Here is a 13,118-nt window from a genome sequence, read left to right on the forward strand (position 1 = left end):
TATTATCAGGGCTTCAGAAATCAGCTTGTCTCCTTTGTAGCCTAACTCCTTCCATTCCCATTAGAATAAAATTGACTTTAGCTTCACCTTCCCTTTTTTGCAGGGGCTTCCACTGGTGTTGGATTCAGGACTCTGAATATGGGTCACCCAACAGGGGCCTGACACGTACGCTTAATACAATCACTTACCTTTCCTCTTTTTCCCATGTTTTCAAACTGAATGTCCCCAAAGGCATCAGTAGGAAGCTCCTTAGTGTGCTTCTTGTAATTCCATTTTTCATTGGTATTAATCTGAGTGCCCTCTATGTGCTGATTTTCAGGGTATCCACATTTACATAAGTTGCCCCTGAAAGAAGAGTGAATAGGCACGAAACCCCACAGTTATCATCCTCAGCACAGAAAAGTAAGCTCTGATATGTTTATTAACAAGAGACAGAAATTTTTCACAGCTGAAACCACCTTCAAAACTTCTGCTCAATCAGGACATTCCCAAGAAGTGTTATTCTGCAGCAAACCTGGAGCCAGTAGAATGCAGGGTGCCAACTGTAGCAGTCACATCAAGTGTAGAGTCTGGGAGCAGGGTTGTACAAACACAACAAGCCAAGCAGCAGGTGGAGCTCCGGAACCAGTTGTGCACGGGACTCTACTTGGATTTGCTATATGACAAATTAACAGCTAAGAGGAACCAACTCTCAGCTGAGACCAGCACCTAATTATGCTTCCTTCTATCATCTGCTTCTGTCTAGCACTGGGCAGTGGAGTGGAGTACATCTCAGGATCCGGTCTGTGCTGAGAGATGAGCCGACACTGCTGGTTGGGCCTTACCTATGTGACCTCTTTCTTTATCACATACCAAGTTAGATCATCAGCAGCTTAATTTGAAACCCTACAACTGTGCACAGAAATGAAAAAATGAACCAGAATTTGGCATCAGACACCACCAGAAGTGACCTCATCTGCTGCTAATCTGATGTATACAAATGGTTTATTTCCATTTTGTGCTCTCAACCAGATAGGAAGAGTTCACTAAGATGATTACTAAGCATAATCACTTTCCATGCAAACCCAGGGCCTGACTGGTGTCTAAGCACACCTAAGACGTATTCATACCAAGAGGGAATGAACAACTGGTTTCTGAGCAGATTCTGCAGGCAGTTTGCTGTGTTCCTAGCACACTTCCCTCACCACCACACCCCTGTCCGCTGCACAGCATGGTGTGCAGTCACTACCAATGAAACTGGTACACTGCCTCCTCACCAACACTGAAATTGCATCAAGGGGAGGAAGAATCTCCACTTTAGTTGGCCAGAACTAATTGGGAAAGCTGGGAGAACTCTTTTCCTAGGAAAAGCTGCAGCACAGACCATGAAATCTGCGTAGCCTATGTCCTTGCTTCCTCAGAGGGCATGGAGAAAGGGTCCTTGCTTATGAAAAGACAGGGTTGACTGACAACTGTAGTCAGCCAAGTACAGTAAGCATTGTCAACAGCAGTAGGAGGGAGCAAGTGTCGCCCCTACAGTCTAAGATAATGTCGTGGTTTTGGCTGGGATAAAGTTAATTTTCTTCCTAGTAGCTTGTATAATGCTGTGTCTTGGATGTAGTATAAGAATAATGTTGATAACACAGGGATGTTTTAGTTGTTGCTAAGTAGTGCTTAAGCTAGTCAAGGACTTTTCAGCCTCCCATGCTCTGCCAGCTGCACAAGAAGCTGGGACGGGGCACAGCCAGGACAGCTGACCCAGACTGGCCAAAGGGCTATGCCATACCGTATGATGTCATGCTCAGTATATAAACTGGGGGGGGAGGGTTGGCCGGGGGGGCAGCTATTGCTGCTCAGGGGCTGGCTGGGCATTGGTCGGTGGGTGATGAGAAATTGCATCAAGCATCACTTGCTTTGTATATTATTATTATTACTAGTATTTTACTTTATTTTATTTCAGTTATTAAACTGTTCTTATCTCAACCCATGAGTTTTCTCATTTGTACTTTTCCAATTCTCTCCCCCATCCCAGCAGGGGTAGGGGGGTGGGGGGAGAGAGGGAAGCCAGCGGCCATGTGGTGCTTAGTTGCTGGCTGGGGTTAAACCACAACAGTTAACAAACAACATCAGGTAAACACTTGCACAATGTTAATTTGCTAACAGCACAAAAAAGTAGATGGGGAGACAAAGCAAGAGGAACAATGCTATTAACAGCACTGTGCAATTTGGCAATATACAGAGGGGAAAGAAAAAAAAATGCATCGGCCCAAAAGGATTAAGATGAGGATATTAATTTGTGTGCTTACAGTGACCTTTATAGTTAGCCTGCAGACTGCAAACATGAGATTGAGTAACGCTCTCCTGTGAAGATTGCTGTAAAGGTAAGTCACAACATGCCTCTCTGAAGGAGAAAAAACTTATATGGTTTCTTCTGCTCTGCTGTAGCTTGCAAATAAAACCAACTTACCTTACAAATAGATAGAAAAAAAAAAAAAGCCAGCCAGTTATAAAGTATGACTTGCAATCCTTTCCCAGTGGGCTTGTAGGAAGAGAGGCTGATAAGAACCAGCTCTCCACCCTTTGTTGGTCCTTTGCCAAACATCCCATTTTAGATGGCAGAAGAGGACCCTAAGTAAGACTTTCTGAAATGAGACTAATTTCCCCCCGCCCCCTCTCCAAGGCATTTTTCCTCCCAGCTTCAGAGGAGAATGGAGTTACTGAGAGCCCTTGGAGCTGTATATTAGGACTTCTGCAGCTGCATTAGTTTGATCACTTTTCTCCTGAGATTACAAAAAACAACCAAAAAAACCAAAATCAATGTTATGGTCCTCAAACTTACATTGCATAAGTACTTGTGCCTGAATAATAAGCCAGTATAATATCCTACCTTAAGAGAACAGCAGCCTGAGCAAAACTTAGCAGATGTGTCTCTCTGCTGTAAAGGCTTGTGCATGGAATTTGTGATTTGGGTTTAAGAGGAAAATTTAAATTATCCAAAGCTCTGATACATACATACATACACACACTGTTATACACCAATACCAGTGCTGGTACTCCATCCCTAAAAACACCTCTATATTGCCACAATTATGCTTCAAATAGGGAATTTGATATTAATGCCCTTTAACAGAGCTAGTGGAAGGCATGCTGACAGAGTTAGCATGAAGGTCAGGCCCCTAGTTTTGCATCAAGTTAGTTGTGGAGTAACTCAAATGGATATATTTCCAATTTTTACACAAACTCCTGACAGTCTAGAGCAGTGGTCTCCAAAGTGGGGCGCGCATTAAATAAACTTTAAATAAATTAAAAATAGTGTTTATTTCATCTTTATCTCATCCTTTTTTAATTGCTATTTTTGTGTATGCTTTATAATGTACATAATATAGTACAGTAGTAGATGTACATATTTATAAATGAACATATATTGGGGGGGTATGCTCAGAAATTTTTACTGATGAGGCATGCAATCAAAATAGTTTGGAGAGCACTGGTCTAGAGCTGGAAGAAGCACTCCAGGGTGCCTGTCTGACCACCAGACTTCCAGCTTTTTTGACCTTGACTGCAGAATATCCCAGGCACATGCAAACAAGCAGTGACAACAAAAGGAGTTGTACAAGCAAGGCTGAAGTGAGGTTGCACTGCTAGATTCAGACCCTTAACAAAAAGCCAAAAAGTTTGCTCCCCACCCAACCCCTGCCACATGGCTTAGCAGGCAGAAATACCCTCAGCTCCCAGTCCCCCACTCCTGTAAAACGAGAGAAAAATGTCTGCTTACATTGACTTGGTGTCTTTTGTAAAAAAGACACATTCTCTCTTCTTAAAGTTTTCTTGAATGAAGTTGACCAAATCCTTGAAAAAGAAAAAAAATACTTCTGATAACTCATAAAACAGGAGAAACCTCAGAAACAGCATAGTCAGTTTAAACACAAAGTAAAACGGGTGCCAATTTGTAAGTCTCCTTTCCCAAAGTGGAGAGTGGGACACAACTGGGAAGTATGGATGGCAGTCGACAGGACACAAAAGACTACTTAAAATCACAAATAGGCATTACAAAGAACATGTGATATCAATATTTTTATATCTATCAAGCATAATATATATTACAGAGACAAAAGGTATGGCTTTTCCCTCTAAAAAAATAATCTTGAACAGCAAAACAGATTTTATATCCTAAGAGTTGCTGGAGAGCCTATTTTAATTTCAGCTTTTAATCCAAAAAACCCACATAGAAAACATCTTACTTGAATTCAGTGGCATAATACGGTTAGCTGTAGACTACAGAGCATTTCTATTTGCATGTGTTGCCATGTTTCCAGATAACTTGCAGCACTGACAATATTCTTCAAACAGTGGTTAACTCTAGTCCAGATACTGCTTAAAAGACTATGGCAAACACTGTTTCTTCCCAAGGAAAAAAAAGAAAAAAAAAAAAGATATTAATGTCCTCTTGGGTAGGGGCTATTTTAATTCAACACAAAAAGACCCCAGCAGGAGACGGGAACAACTAAAGTCATGCTTTATGTGAGCTGAGATGGAATGCAAAGCCTCTCCAGTTTGTTTAACCATTAACTCTCATATTAACCCTGAAACTCCACAAGTGAAGGGGAAGCTTTTAAACTTGGGAGATGCAAATTCACTCCTAATTTGCCTCTGCAAGCTAGGAAAGCAAAAAAGTTTCTCACTTTCTGATAAAGGTTTGGAGGTTTGTGGGTTTTGTTTGTTTTTAAGCACAGCTTGGATTTGCAAATCAAGATTTAGCTTGGGATGAAAAGGGAAGACATACAGCTATAGTTAAGTTTACCATTTTGACAGAATGTTTATAGTTAAACAGCAGTTAGAGGAAGTTATTCCAAGTAGAAAAGCATTCTTTGGAAAGGACTATAATATCCAAAACAAAGAAAATGGAAGAGAACATAATTAGCCAGTAAAAGCCACAATGATGCAAGACCAAAAAAATAAAAGGGAGGGGGAACCGCTTGCTAAAGACCTAAGAGCTAGTCATTAGGCCTCTTGCAAGCCCATCAGAAGTAAGAAATCTGCCAGACAATCACTGCGATCAGCAAATGATTGAGGCTTTTCAAAGGATATTTAACATAATTATATGTTGTCTGCCTTTGCCATCCAGTTGTCTGAAGAGATTGGGGTTCTTTGTAGAGACAGAGAATTTGTCTCTAACTGAAATGTGAAAAAGGATTTAGAAACATAAGTGACTAAGAATGTACAATAAAGAGTTACAGGGATCAAAAGGAATGCAATACATCCTTAGACTTTCACCATGTCAACAAAGCACCGCTGCTGCTTGAAGAGTCACTGGCTAGGAAAACTTCTCCATAAAGGGAAAACTGAAAAATCAGTCATCCTTCTCCTGCCATGACCCCTGGGGTCCACACCCAAGACAATACCCAAGCTCACCAACGATGTACCAGATACTCACGGCATCACTGCAGGACACATCTATGCTGCGAGACATGCTAGAATAGAGGAGTCTGGAACTCTCAAAATTGCCATTTCTTCGGTGTCGCATGGTGCCCATAGAAACCTGAAAGAGCATGGTGGAGGGGGAGATGAAGGAGTAATGGTCATTTCTTTCACTAGATAAGAAACAGCAAGGACACTTAGTGCCCATTGAAGGCAAAGGAGAGGTTATTCAAACCCAGCATAAAAAATTAGAAAGTCTATTGATTCCTAAAATGTGAAACTAACATTCAGAGAAAATCTTTTCTCTTCTGTCATACCACAAAGAGACTTTCCTCTCTCTTTCCCCACTCCAAAAAGACCTCCAAGTCAACATGCTTTGAGAAAGGTACATAACCTTATACGCCATCCCATTCAATTCATTGCTATGTCTTAACTCTCTTTCCCTTCCCATCTGTGATGGGCACATTGAGGAACTTGAACTATTCAGTGTTTATATACAATGAGCAGTCCCTAATCCAGTGTATTTGCAAAGTAAGTGGGATATTAAGAAGAAACATTTCAATCACAGAGAAAACGAACAGAGTGTAAAAAGAAGTTGGTCTGGCAGTATGCCAGAAGCTTAGAGTAGATGCAGCACCTGAACACTGATCCTTCGGGTCTCTGTCCACTCCTGTAACAAGGATAGTCAACATGTGCAATCTGAAGAGTAAGTGGATTTAAAGTTTATTGAATCCAAAAGTTAACAAATCACCCTTGGAAGCAAGCACACTTCTCTTGCCCTCGAGAGCAGACACCTGTATTGACCTCACTGTCTTTGAAGGAGCGTCGCTTCATTTGCACCAAAGCACAGAACAAGATTTTATTTATGCTATTAGTGAATACTTCAATTCCATTTATGTTACTTTGCAAAATAATATTGGAAAAGGTCTTTTCCTGAAACGAAGGCTGGCAGCCAGCTAATGTGGTGAGCTCAAATTCCACTTCTCCTTTCAACACTGTTTTCTCTCCCACCTATTCCTCTCGCTATGTGCACTGAGCTTGCTTCTCAGGTGATACTGCCACTGTATGGTGGAAAGCATCCCTCCCAGATACAGCAACATGCATTCTTGAGGTCTGACGAAGCATTCCTGTGCAAAAATATATAATTTCTGAGGACCAAAAACTAGCAAGTGTGAAAAACAATTTACTCACTGAGTTTGAGAGAAAATAGGAATGGTACTGGCAGCGGGAAGCTGTAGTCGTAAATAGAACGATGGAGTGTTATGTGAGCAACCCCCAAAGCAGGAAAGAAAAGACAAGTTTCCACAAAAACATGTGTATTTATACTTAACAGTTATTTTAAAAATACTTTGAAAAACATTTCATGTTGAGGGGGAGCACGACTGACTGTGTTGTTTACTGTGCAGGGTAGAAGTCCAGAGTTACTTCCCCCAAACTCTTCAGCATGCCTGGGATCTCAATCACTCTCTATCACTGTTAGGTGATGGAAGAGCACGTTAAAAGCCCTCTTCCTCCTTCCCACCTTCTGCATGTAATAGGAACAATTTAAACATAAGAGAAGGCAAAAGGCTAGAAAGCGCATTTCATCATATTGCATAGTGCGGTTGTCCCCAACTTTTGAAGTTAAGTCTCATTTATTCTGCACTGATTTAGTGTTGTATGAAAGTAAGATGCCTAAAAAGGTACCCATACTCAATTCAGGCACAGGTTTTAATTTGACCACTTAGAAGCAGCACCTATTGAAAGCCAGTGTTCCCCAAAGCATGGAGGAACAAATGAGTGTAATGAGGGAACAGCAATGCCTGTCTCTCCAAGAATGGCCAAGAGCACAGTGTTTCAAACAGGGCTGGCATTATTGTTGCAGAGAGAAGACCCTGTTCCAAATGCATGGATCCCTCCAGAAAAAGAAGAAAGGAAGGCTATATACCCTCTGCAAAACAAAATCAAATTGTTATAAAAAAATCTCATCTCAGGCCTCCCAAGACAACACTAAGCTATCTTACATGCCACGTGAGAATCATGTAATACCGCAGTTCAGGAACAAACCTGAAAACCTGGTACATAGTCTAGCAGGTTGGTTACATTTCGTGTGTACTCCACAGGCACCTGAGCTTCTCAGCACCATACCACCTTCCACAGACCCCCGTCACAGGGATTCAGGATTCTCAGCCCAGAGGAATAACAACAAAAGACCCCCTTTCCTTCAAAACCCAATGGTGTACAATCTCTTCACATGTATTCATCTCCCATCATAATCTTTCCCTCAAATTTCAACTTCAAAACACTGATCCAAAAGTGACTTCTCAAAACATGTGCCATTGAGAGCTATGGTTGTGCTGGCCTAAACCTTCCACATGGGAACTCTTTTCAGCTGCAGATAAATGTCAGGCTATGCACACTTGTTCAAGGTTTCAGAGAGTGGATCTGCCTCAGACCAATTTATTCCTCCTTTCAGCACTGCAGAAAGCCATTACACTGTTTCTCAAGTAAAAGCTGAAGAAGAAAATAGAGCATGCTCTTGCTTTGAATCTCCTTTGCGTTAATAACTTCCCATCTTCAGAGCAAGGGTAGAAATCTGGCAAGCTTTGCACCAGATTCAGGAAAAGACTTCGTAGCAAACTTACTAAAACAGCTCGTAACAACAAAACACTAAATAAACTGACCTCCAAAGAGGCCACCAGCCTGGCCATGCCCTGCTTCAGATCTCCAGAAGAAAAGCATGGCTTTATTTGCCCACAAACTGTAAGGTCTGCAGAAGGAGAGAGCATTTGTTCCCTTAAGGCTATCTACTCAAGGGCCTTTTCCATGCAAAAAAGGATAAGAAAAGGAGGAAGCCATAAACAACAATAAATAGAGAGGAAAACCTGACTGACAGACAGTAAGGGAGGGAGTGATGAGACCCAAACCTAGTCAACCACACTAATTGATAACAGTATGTGGAATGTGGGAATGTTTCTTCAAGAGAGGTTATCTGATGGGACAGGCTTGTCAAATGGAATACTATGGAAAAGGAGGAAGCCATACACAAAATACACAGAAGCTCAAACCTGGCAGGCAAATGTAATGGAGACAAAGGCAAGAAAAAAACCACACCTTGTCAGTCATGCTAGTTGATAGCTCTATCAAGAAACTGTGTGGGAACTGGGACTTTGCAGCTGATAAGGATGCAAACCTGAGGTTCAAGGATGTTGGAGGGGGGCCGGTGGAACCCTGCCAGCTGACAAGGGGATGGCAGATGGGGAGGAACAAAGGAGGGACAGGCAGAAAGGTGTATAAAAGGGGCCCTTTGCATGTGAAATGGGGTCGGTGGGTGGACTTGTCTGGCTGAACCCTGTACCTGATCACTGCAGTCTCTCCTATTTCCTTAATAAATTATTTCTTAACTATCCAGGCACGGTTGCTGGGCAGACAGAGGGGCTGTGCTGGTGCTTGAGGGATCTACGAATATGTGCATCAGGTGTGTGCGCCTGCACTAGTGGCCTCCTGTCTCCACTGGCCCAACGGGAAGGGCCCCATTAAAGAAATATAAAGCACTAGAAATTTGCCAAGGGCAGTCAAACTACCATTTCTGCTCATTACTTTCCCAAGACCATTTCAGGGCCAGTGGAGCCTCACGCTGGACACCCATGAAGTGAGGTCCAAGGAATCACCTGTGAATCATTTAGGGACTTGGCTAGCATCGCTTGTTCACTGACAGGTGCAAGACCGAACACAGTGGTTCTAGCTTTATAGTCTGGCTATACAGTCTGGTCAAATACAGTCTGTCTTTAACTTCCCTAAGTATGGGACCATCTGTTTTCAATCTATAGGCCTGCCTGGCTTTTCACAAACCCTCTAAACACCAAACAAGTCCACGGTCCTGCAGATAGCAGCCCCCTTCCCTGCATGGCCCTAACTTCAGAGCAGATCAAGAAGGGCCTGGTAAACAAGAAGTCCACCAACAAAAGACTGGTAGCTCTCACACTGCATTTCCAAACAGAGCAAGCTACAAGAAGACAGTTGACCTTGGTCTTGGCGTTATGACAGGTTTCACTCAGCACCGCAAACATTTTAGGATTCCTCCTTCCCTCCCCAGGCAGCACACGAGCTTTGCACATTTTACCTAGTGCAAGGATGGTTTCCAGGCGTGAGCTAGAGGGAGAGAAGCAACCATCAAAGCTCTAGCAGTTCCTCTTCTACAAAGACACACTGCCAGAGGAATTTAGAGGCTACAGCCACAAAGCAATCATCCTCCCATTGTGGACGGCTAACTTTGATAACAACCAAGACCATGATGGCCGAGAGTGTTGTCCCTAAAAACACTGTGTTGTTTAAAACAAAGCAAACACCAACCACCACCACCACGTCACTTAAACTGAGTAAGAATGACAACTGTGCATTGGGAGTATTTCCTAATAACCCAGTATGCAATTCTTATCATTTCACACAATTGATGTCTAGTGTAAAGATGTTTTTAAAGCTGTAATTCAAGATAAAATTTCCATGGAGAGAAATACATTTTGGTTTGGATCTATGCAACTGGCAGCGTTTTACTTTACTTGTTGATTTGTTTAATAAGTTAACACCAGAAAGTGACTATGGACATAACTGTACAGAGGGAAGATTAAAAGGAAACAAGGGCATTAATTATTCATTCAAAACACTAAAGGATTTCAAGTTTGTCTCACTGCATTTGTAAATAATTGATAAGAATGACCGTGCTGCAAACTGACAAAAGTTAGCGAGGTGCAAAGGAACCCTGAAAACCTTGGACTTATTTGTAAATTTAAGTTTTGAAGAGCTACATTGGTACCACAGTGTTTAGCTGATACTAGTGAGCGAAGCTTATTAACTCCGTGAGTGTCAAAAATAACACAGCAATTGTACATACTTTAAAAGATGTGACACAGCTGCAGTCTACGGAACAGGCAAACACAGTTCATTTTCTATCACATTTCCAACCCATTAAATATATAGGAAGACATTTTTAAAGCATAGACTAGTGCATTAAAGCATAACCTTCTTAAACTAACACATTTTGAGAGTAATAACCATTAGATAAACACCAGAATAATCCTCTAAATATAAGACTATTACTATGACTTCCACGGCACTTGAAGAAGAGTATTCTAAGGAAATCTTCAGCCTGAAAGTGACTAATTAAAAAAAAAAAAGTGACAAAAAATAACTATTTCTAAAGAGACTTTAATAAATAGGCTTTTAAAAACTAGTCTGCAACGAACAAGCAAGACCAGCTTCGATTCTCAGAAAGGTTTCAGATAAATCTAACAACTATTTGCATTAACATAATTCTAGCAACTGGCTTTATGTGAAAGCTTCCAAAAAGAAAAAGATATTGCCAAACTTCAGATGCACAGCTACCTCAATTTCAGCATATTAAAAGCACATACTTTTAAGTAGAGAAAAACCACTGCCTAATCACGTACCAGTGTGGAGCACTTACCAAAGTCTCCAGAAAATGCCCCAGCAATCCTACTGAAATCATTACTCAAAGAGGAAGGTTTTGATATACTTCAGCTTGCAAAGCCCCACCTTTTTTAATCTGTGTCATACTTTCCTTTTAAGGGAGGGCATGGAGGAAGAGAGAATGCACAGGAGCAGGCAACGGCAGGATTATTCACCAATTAATAATGAAGGCAGGAATAATTGCAGCAGGGCGCAGGAAATAACGGTTGCGGGTTATTTGTAAGAGAACAGCAATGCTTCTGTCTCACCTGCTGCCAATGTACTGCAGAAACTGATAACAATACTGCAGCTAAATTTATGCAATCAACAGCACTATTAAAAAGCCATAAATATAAGAAAATGTTTGTGGGAATAAATAATTAAAATCTAATGTATCAAAAGATAATGAAACAGTTCTAAATTCAACACCTATTAATCTCATTTACTACAAGGTCATTGAAAAAGTGGTGAGTACAACAGAGGATTTTACAACTGGTATTTTCACCCAACAAAAAAACTTGCTCTCAGTTCCTTAATTTTTTGTCTGACACTCATTGGTGTAAAGTAATCTGGTTTCCTTCTGCCTTTAACTTAAAGCAATTCACTTTGGTGAGAGATATTTCTATTGCTGTGACATTCACAGTGACTCCTTGGAGAGCCACATTGTTCCCAGTCCCCTCTCCAGGCAGAAAGCAGAGCTATGCGGTGTGCTGCTGGAGAACCTTCTACATCCTTTTATTCACCCACTTTAAACAGATGTCAGCACCCCGCCAGCTCAAGCACTCCCCCACAATCCTATTTTACGTTGCACTGCAGTGGATGAGCACGCAAGGAGAAAATGCATCGAGCTCTGGAGGGCAGGTGCTTCTAATCCATAAGGAATCCCAGAGCAGCAGAGGGAAAGAGCAAAGGCCATACTGTTCAAAAGGCCCAAGACAAAACAAGTATGTGTTGTAACTGAAGATCTGCTGTTGAAAACACAACCATTAAAAAAAAGCCGACGTGTTTTGGGATTGTGTTGATAATCAAAAGCTCACAGTGCTGTTTCCTGGTAATCACAGGTGTCTCTAAACTGTGCAAGGGCATTCTGAAGCATGATCCTGGAGCATCCAGACTAAAGAACCTGGTGCCATGCACTGGGTTCCCTCCGTTCATCCAGCTCCAGGCTTTTCTCCCCTTGGAAACCAAATGGAGGGAATGATGCACATAGGAATCTGTTCCCAGCATGCAGTCAGTGGGCTAGGACATGTAACTGGATAACCACCAGAAAAGCTCAGCAGAAGTACTTCTGTAGCTTTTGCAAAAGCAGGAGTGAGAGGTGTCAGATGCACTTTTCTCTCCAGTCACAGTGAGACAGGTACTGCTACTCTGCAAGGCCCTGCAGCACAAAGAGGCTGACCAACTCAGCCCAGTCATTCTGCCAAGAGGTGTTGGCAGAAGAGGGAATGGAGCTGGATTTTTCCAGCCTGCAGCTTGGCCTCAGAGCAATCTTTCCTTCCGTCATGGACATGGTATTTATGTTAAATCTCATGTTACCTTGGCATATACATATCTGCATTTGCAGGAGTTTTCAGTTAGAGGGTTAGCGGCTCTGTGTCTGCGCTACAATACATACTGCACACTAGTAATTAATGACTTACGAGCAGGCAGCTGCCATGTACTTCATTGCTCCATTTTCTTTCCTTCTTGGCTTGGTTATGCAATTGGTTCATCGATGAAACAAGTAGCAAATAGACTGAAGAAGCTTAGACATTAAATGGTACTAGGATCACAAGATAACCACACAAAACTAAGTCTTAACTAAAGCCATAATGCCGGTAATTTCATACACGTCTCTCCACTTCCCTTGTCATGTCAGAGCTATTATCACATGAAGCCTACCTTAAGCTGATAGTAAAAAGCAGTTAAGAGTTTAAACTATTGAAGGCTCTTGCAGTTTGCATTTTATTTGCTGTGCACTGCCAAACTGACACAAAAAGTTTTATTTCATTTCCTCACTCAATCTAGACCCAGCAATGTAGGATGCAGGTTCACCGTCCATGAGAGAAACTTCTCCTAGAACAGCATATGCCAGGGACCTTTTATTTAAGTCAGGAGGGACCACCATCCTGCCCACCTCTACCACATGTGTGTTCAGCCCAAAGACATAACTCATCTAAGTGATCCACTACTCCTAAGAAACATACAGAAACACATTAAAGACTTGCAGTTAATCCTCAGACGGCGCTAAATCGCTTCTGTACATCTTTTGTCATCATATTTCACAAGAACAGAGT

At 41.8% G+C, this 13,118-nt stretch overlaps 1 protein-coding gene across 1 annotated transcript in view; it reads right to left on the reverse strand.

The window, feature by feature from the left end:
• The window catches only part of TRPM8 (transient receptor potential cation channel subfamily M member 8), a 53,306-nt gene extending 42,424 nt beyond the window's left edge, over positions 1-10,882 (reverse strand). Inside the window, exons 1-4 of the mRNA XM_009462351.2 lie at positions 10,841-10,882; positions 5,414-5,518; positions 3,755-3,828; positions 189-345 (exon numbers count right to left, since the gene is read on the reverse strand). Of these exons, the coding sequence (XP_009460626.2) occupies positions 189-345; positions 3,755-3,828; positions 5,414-5,518; positions 10,841-10,882 (378 nt within the window). The remainder of the gene's footprint in view (positions 1-188; positions 346-3,754; positions 3,829-5,413; positions 5,519-10,840) is intronic.
• Positions 10,883-13,118: the final 2,236 nt, after the last annotated feature.

This window comes from Nipponia nippon, unplaced genomic scaffold (genome assembly GCF_047370975.1).
Source record: "Nipponia nippon isolate SJK-2023a ecotype South Korea unplaced genomic scaffold, ASM4737097v1 scaffold_5, whole genome shotgun sequence".
In the NCBI taxonomy this organism is placed as follows: Eukaryota; Metazoa; Chordata; class Aves; order Pelecaniformes; family Threskiornithidae; genus Nipponia; species Nipponia nippon.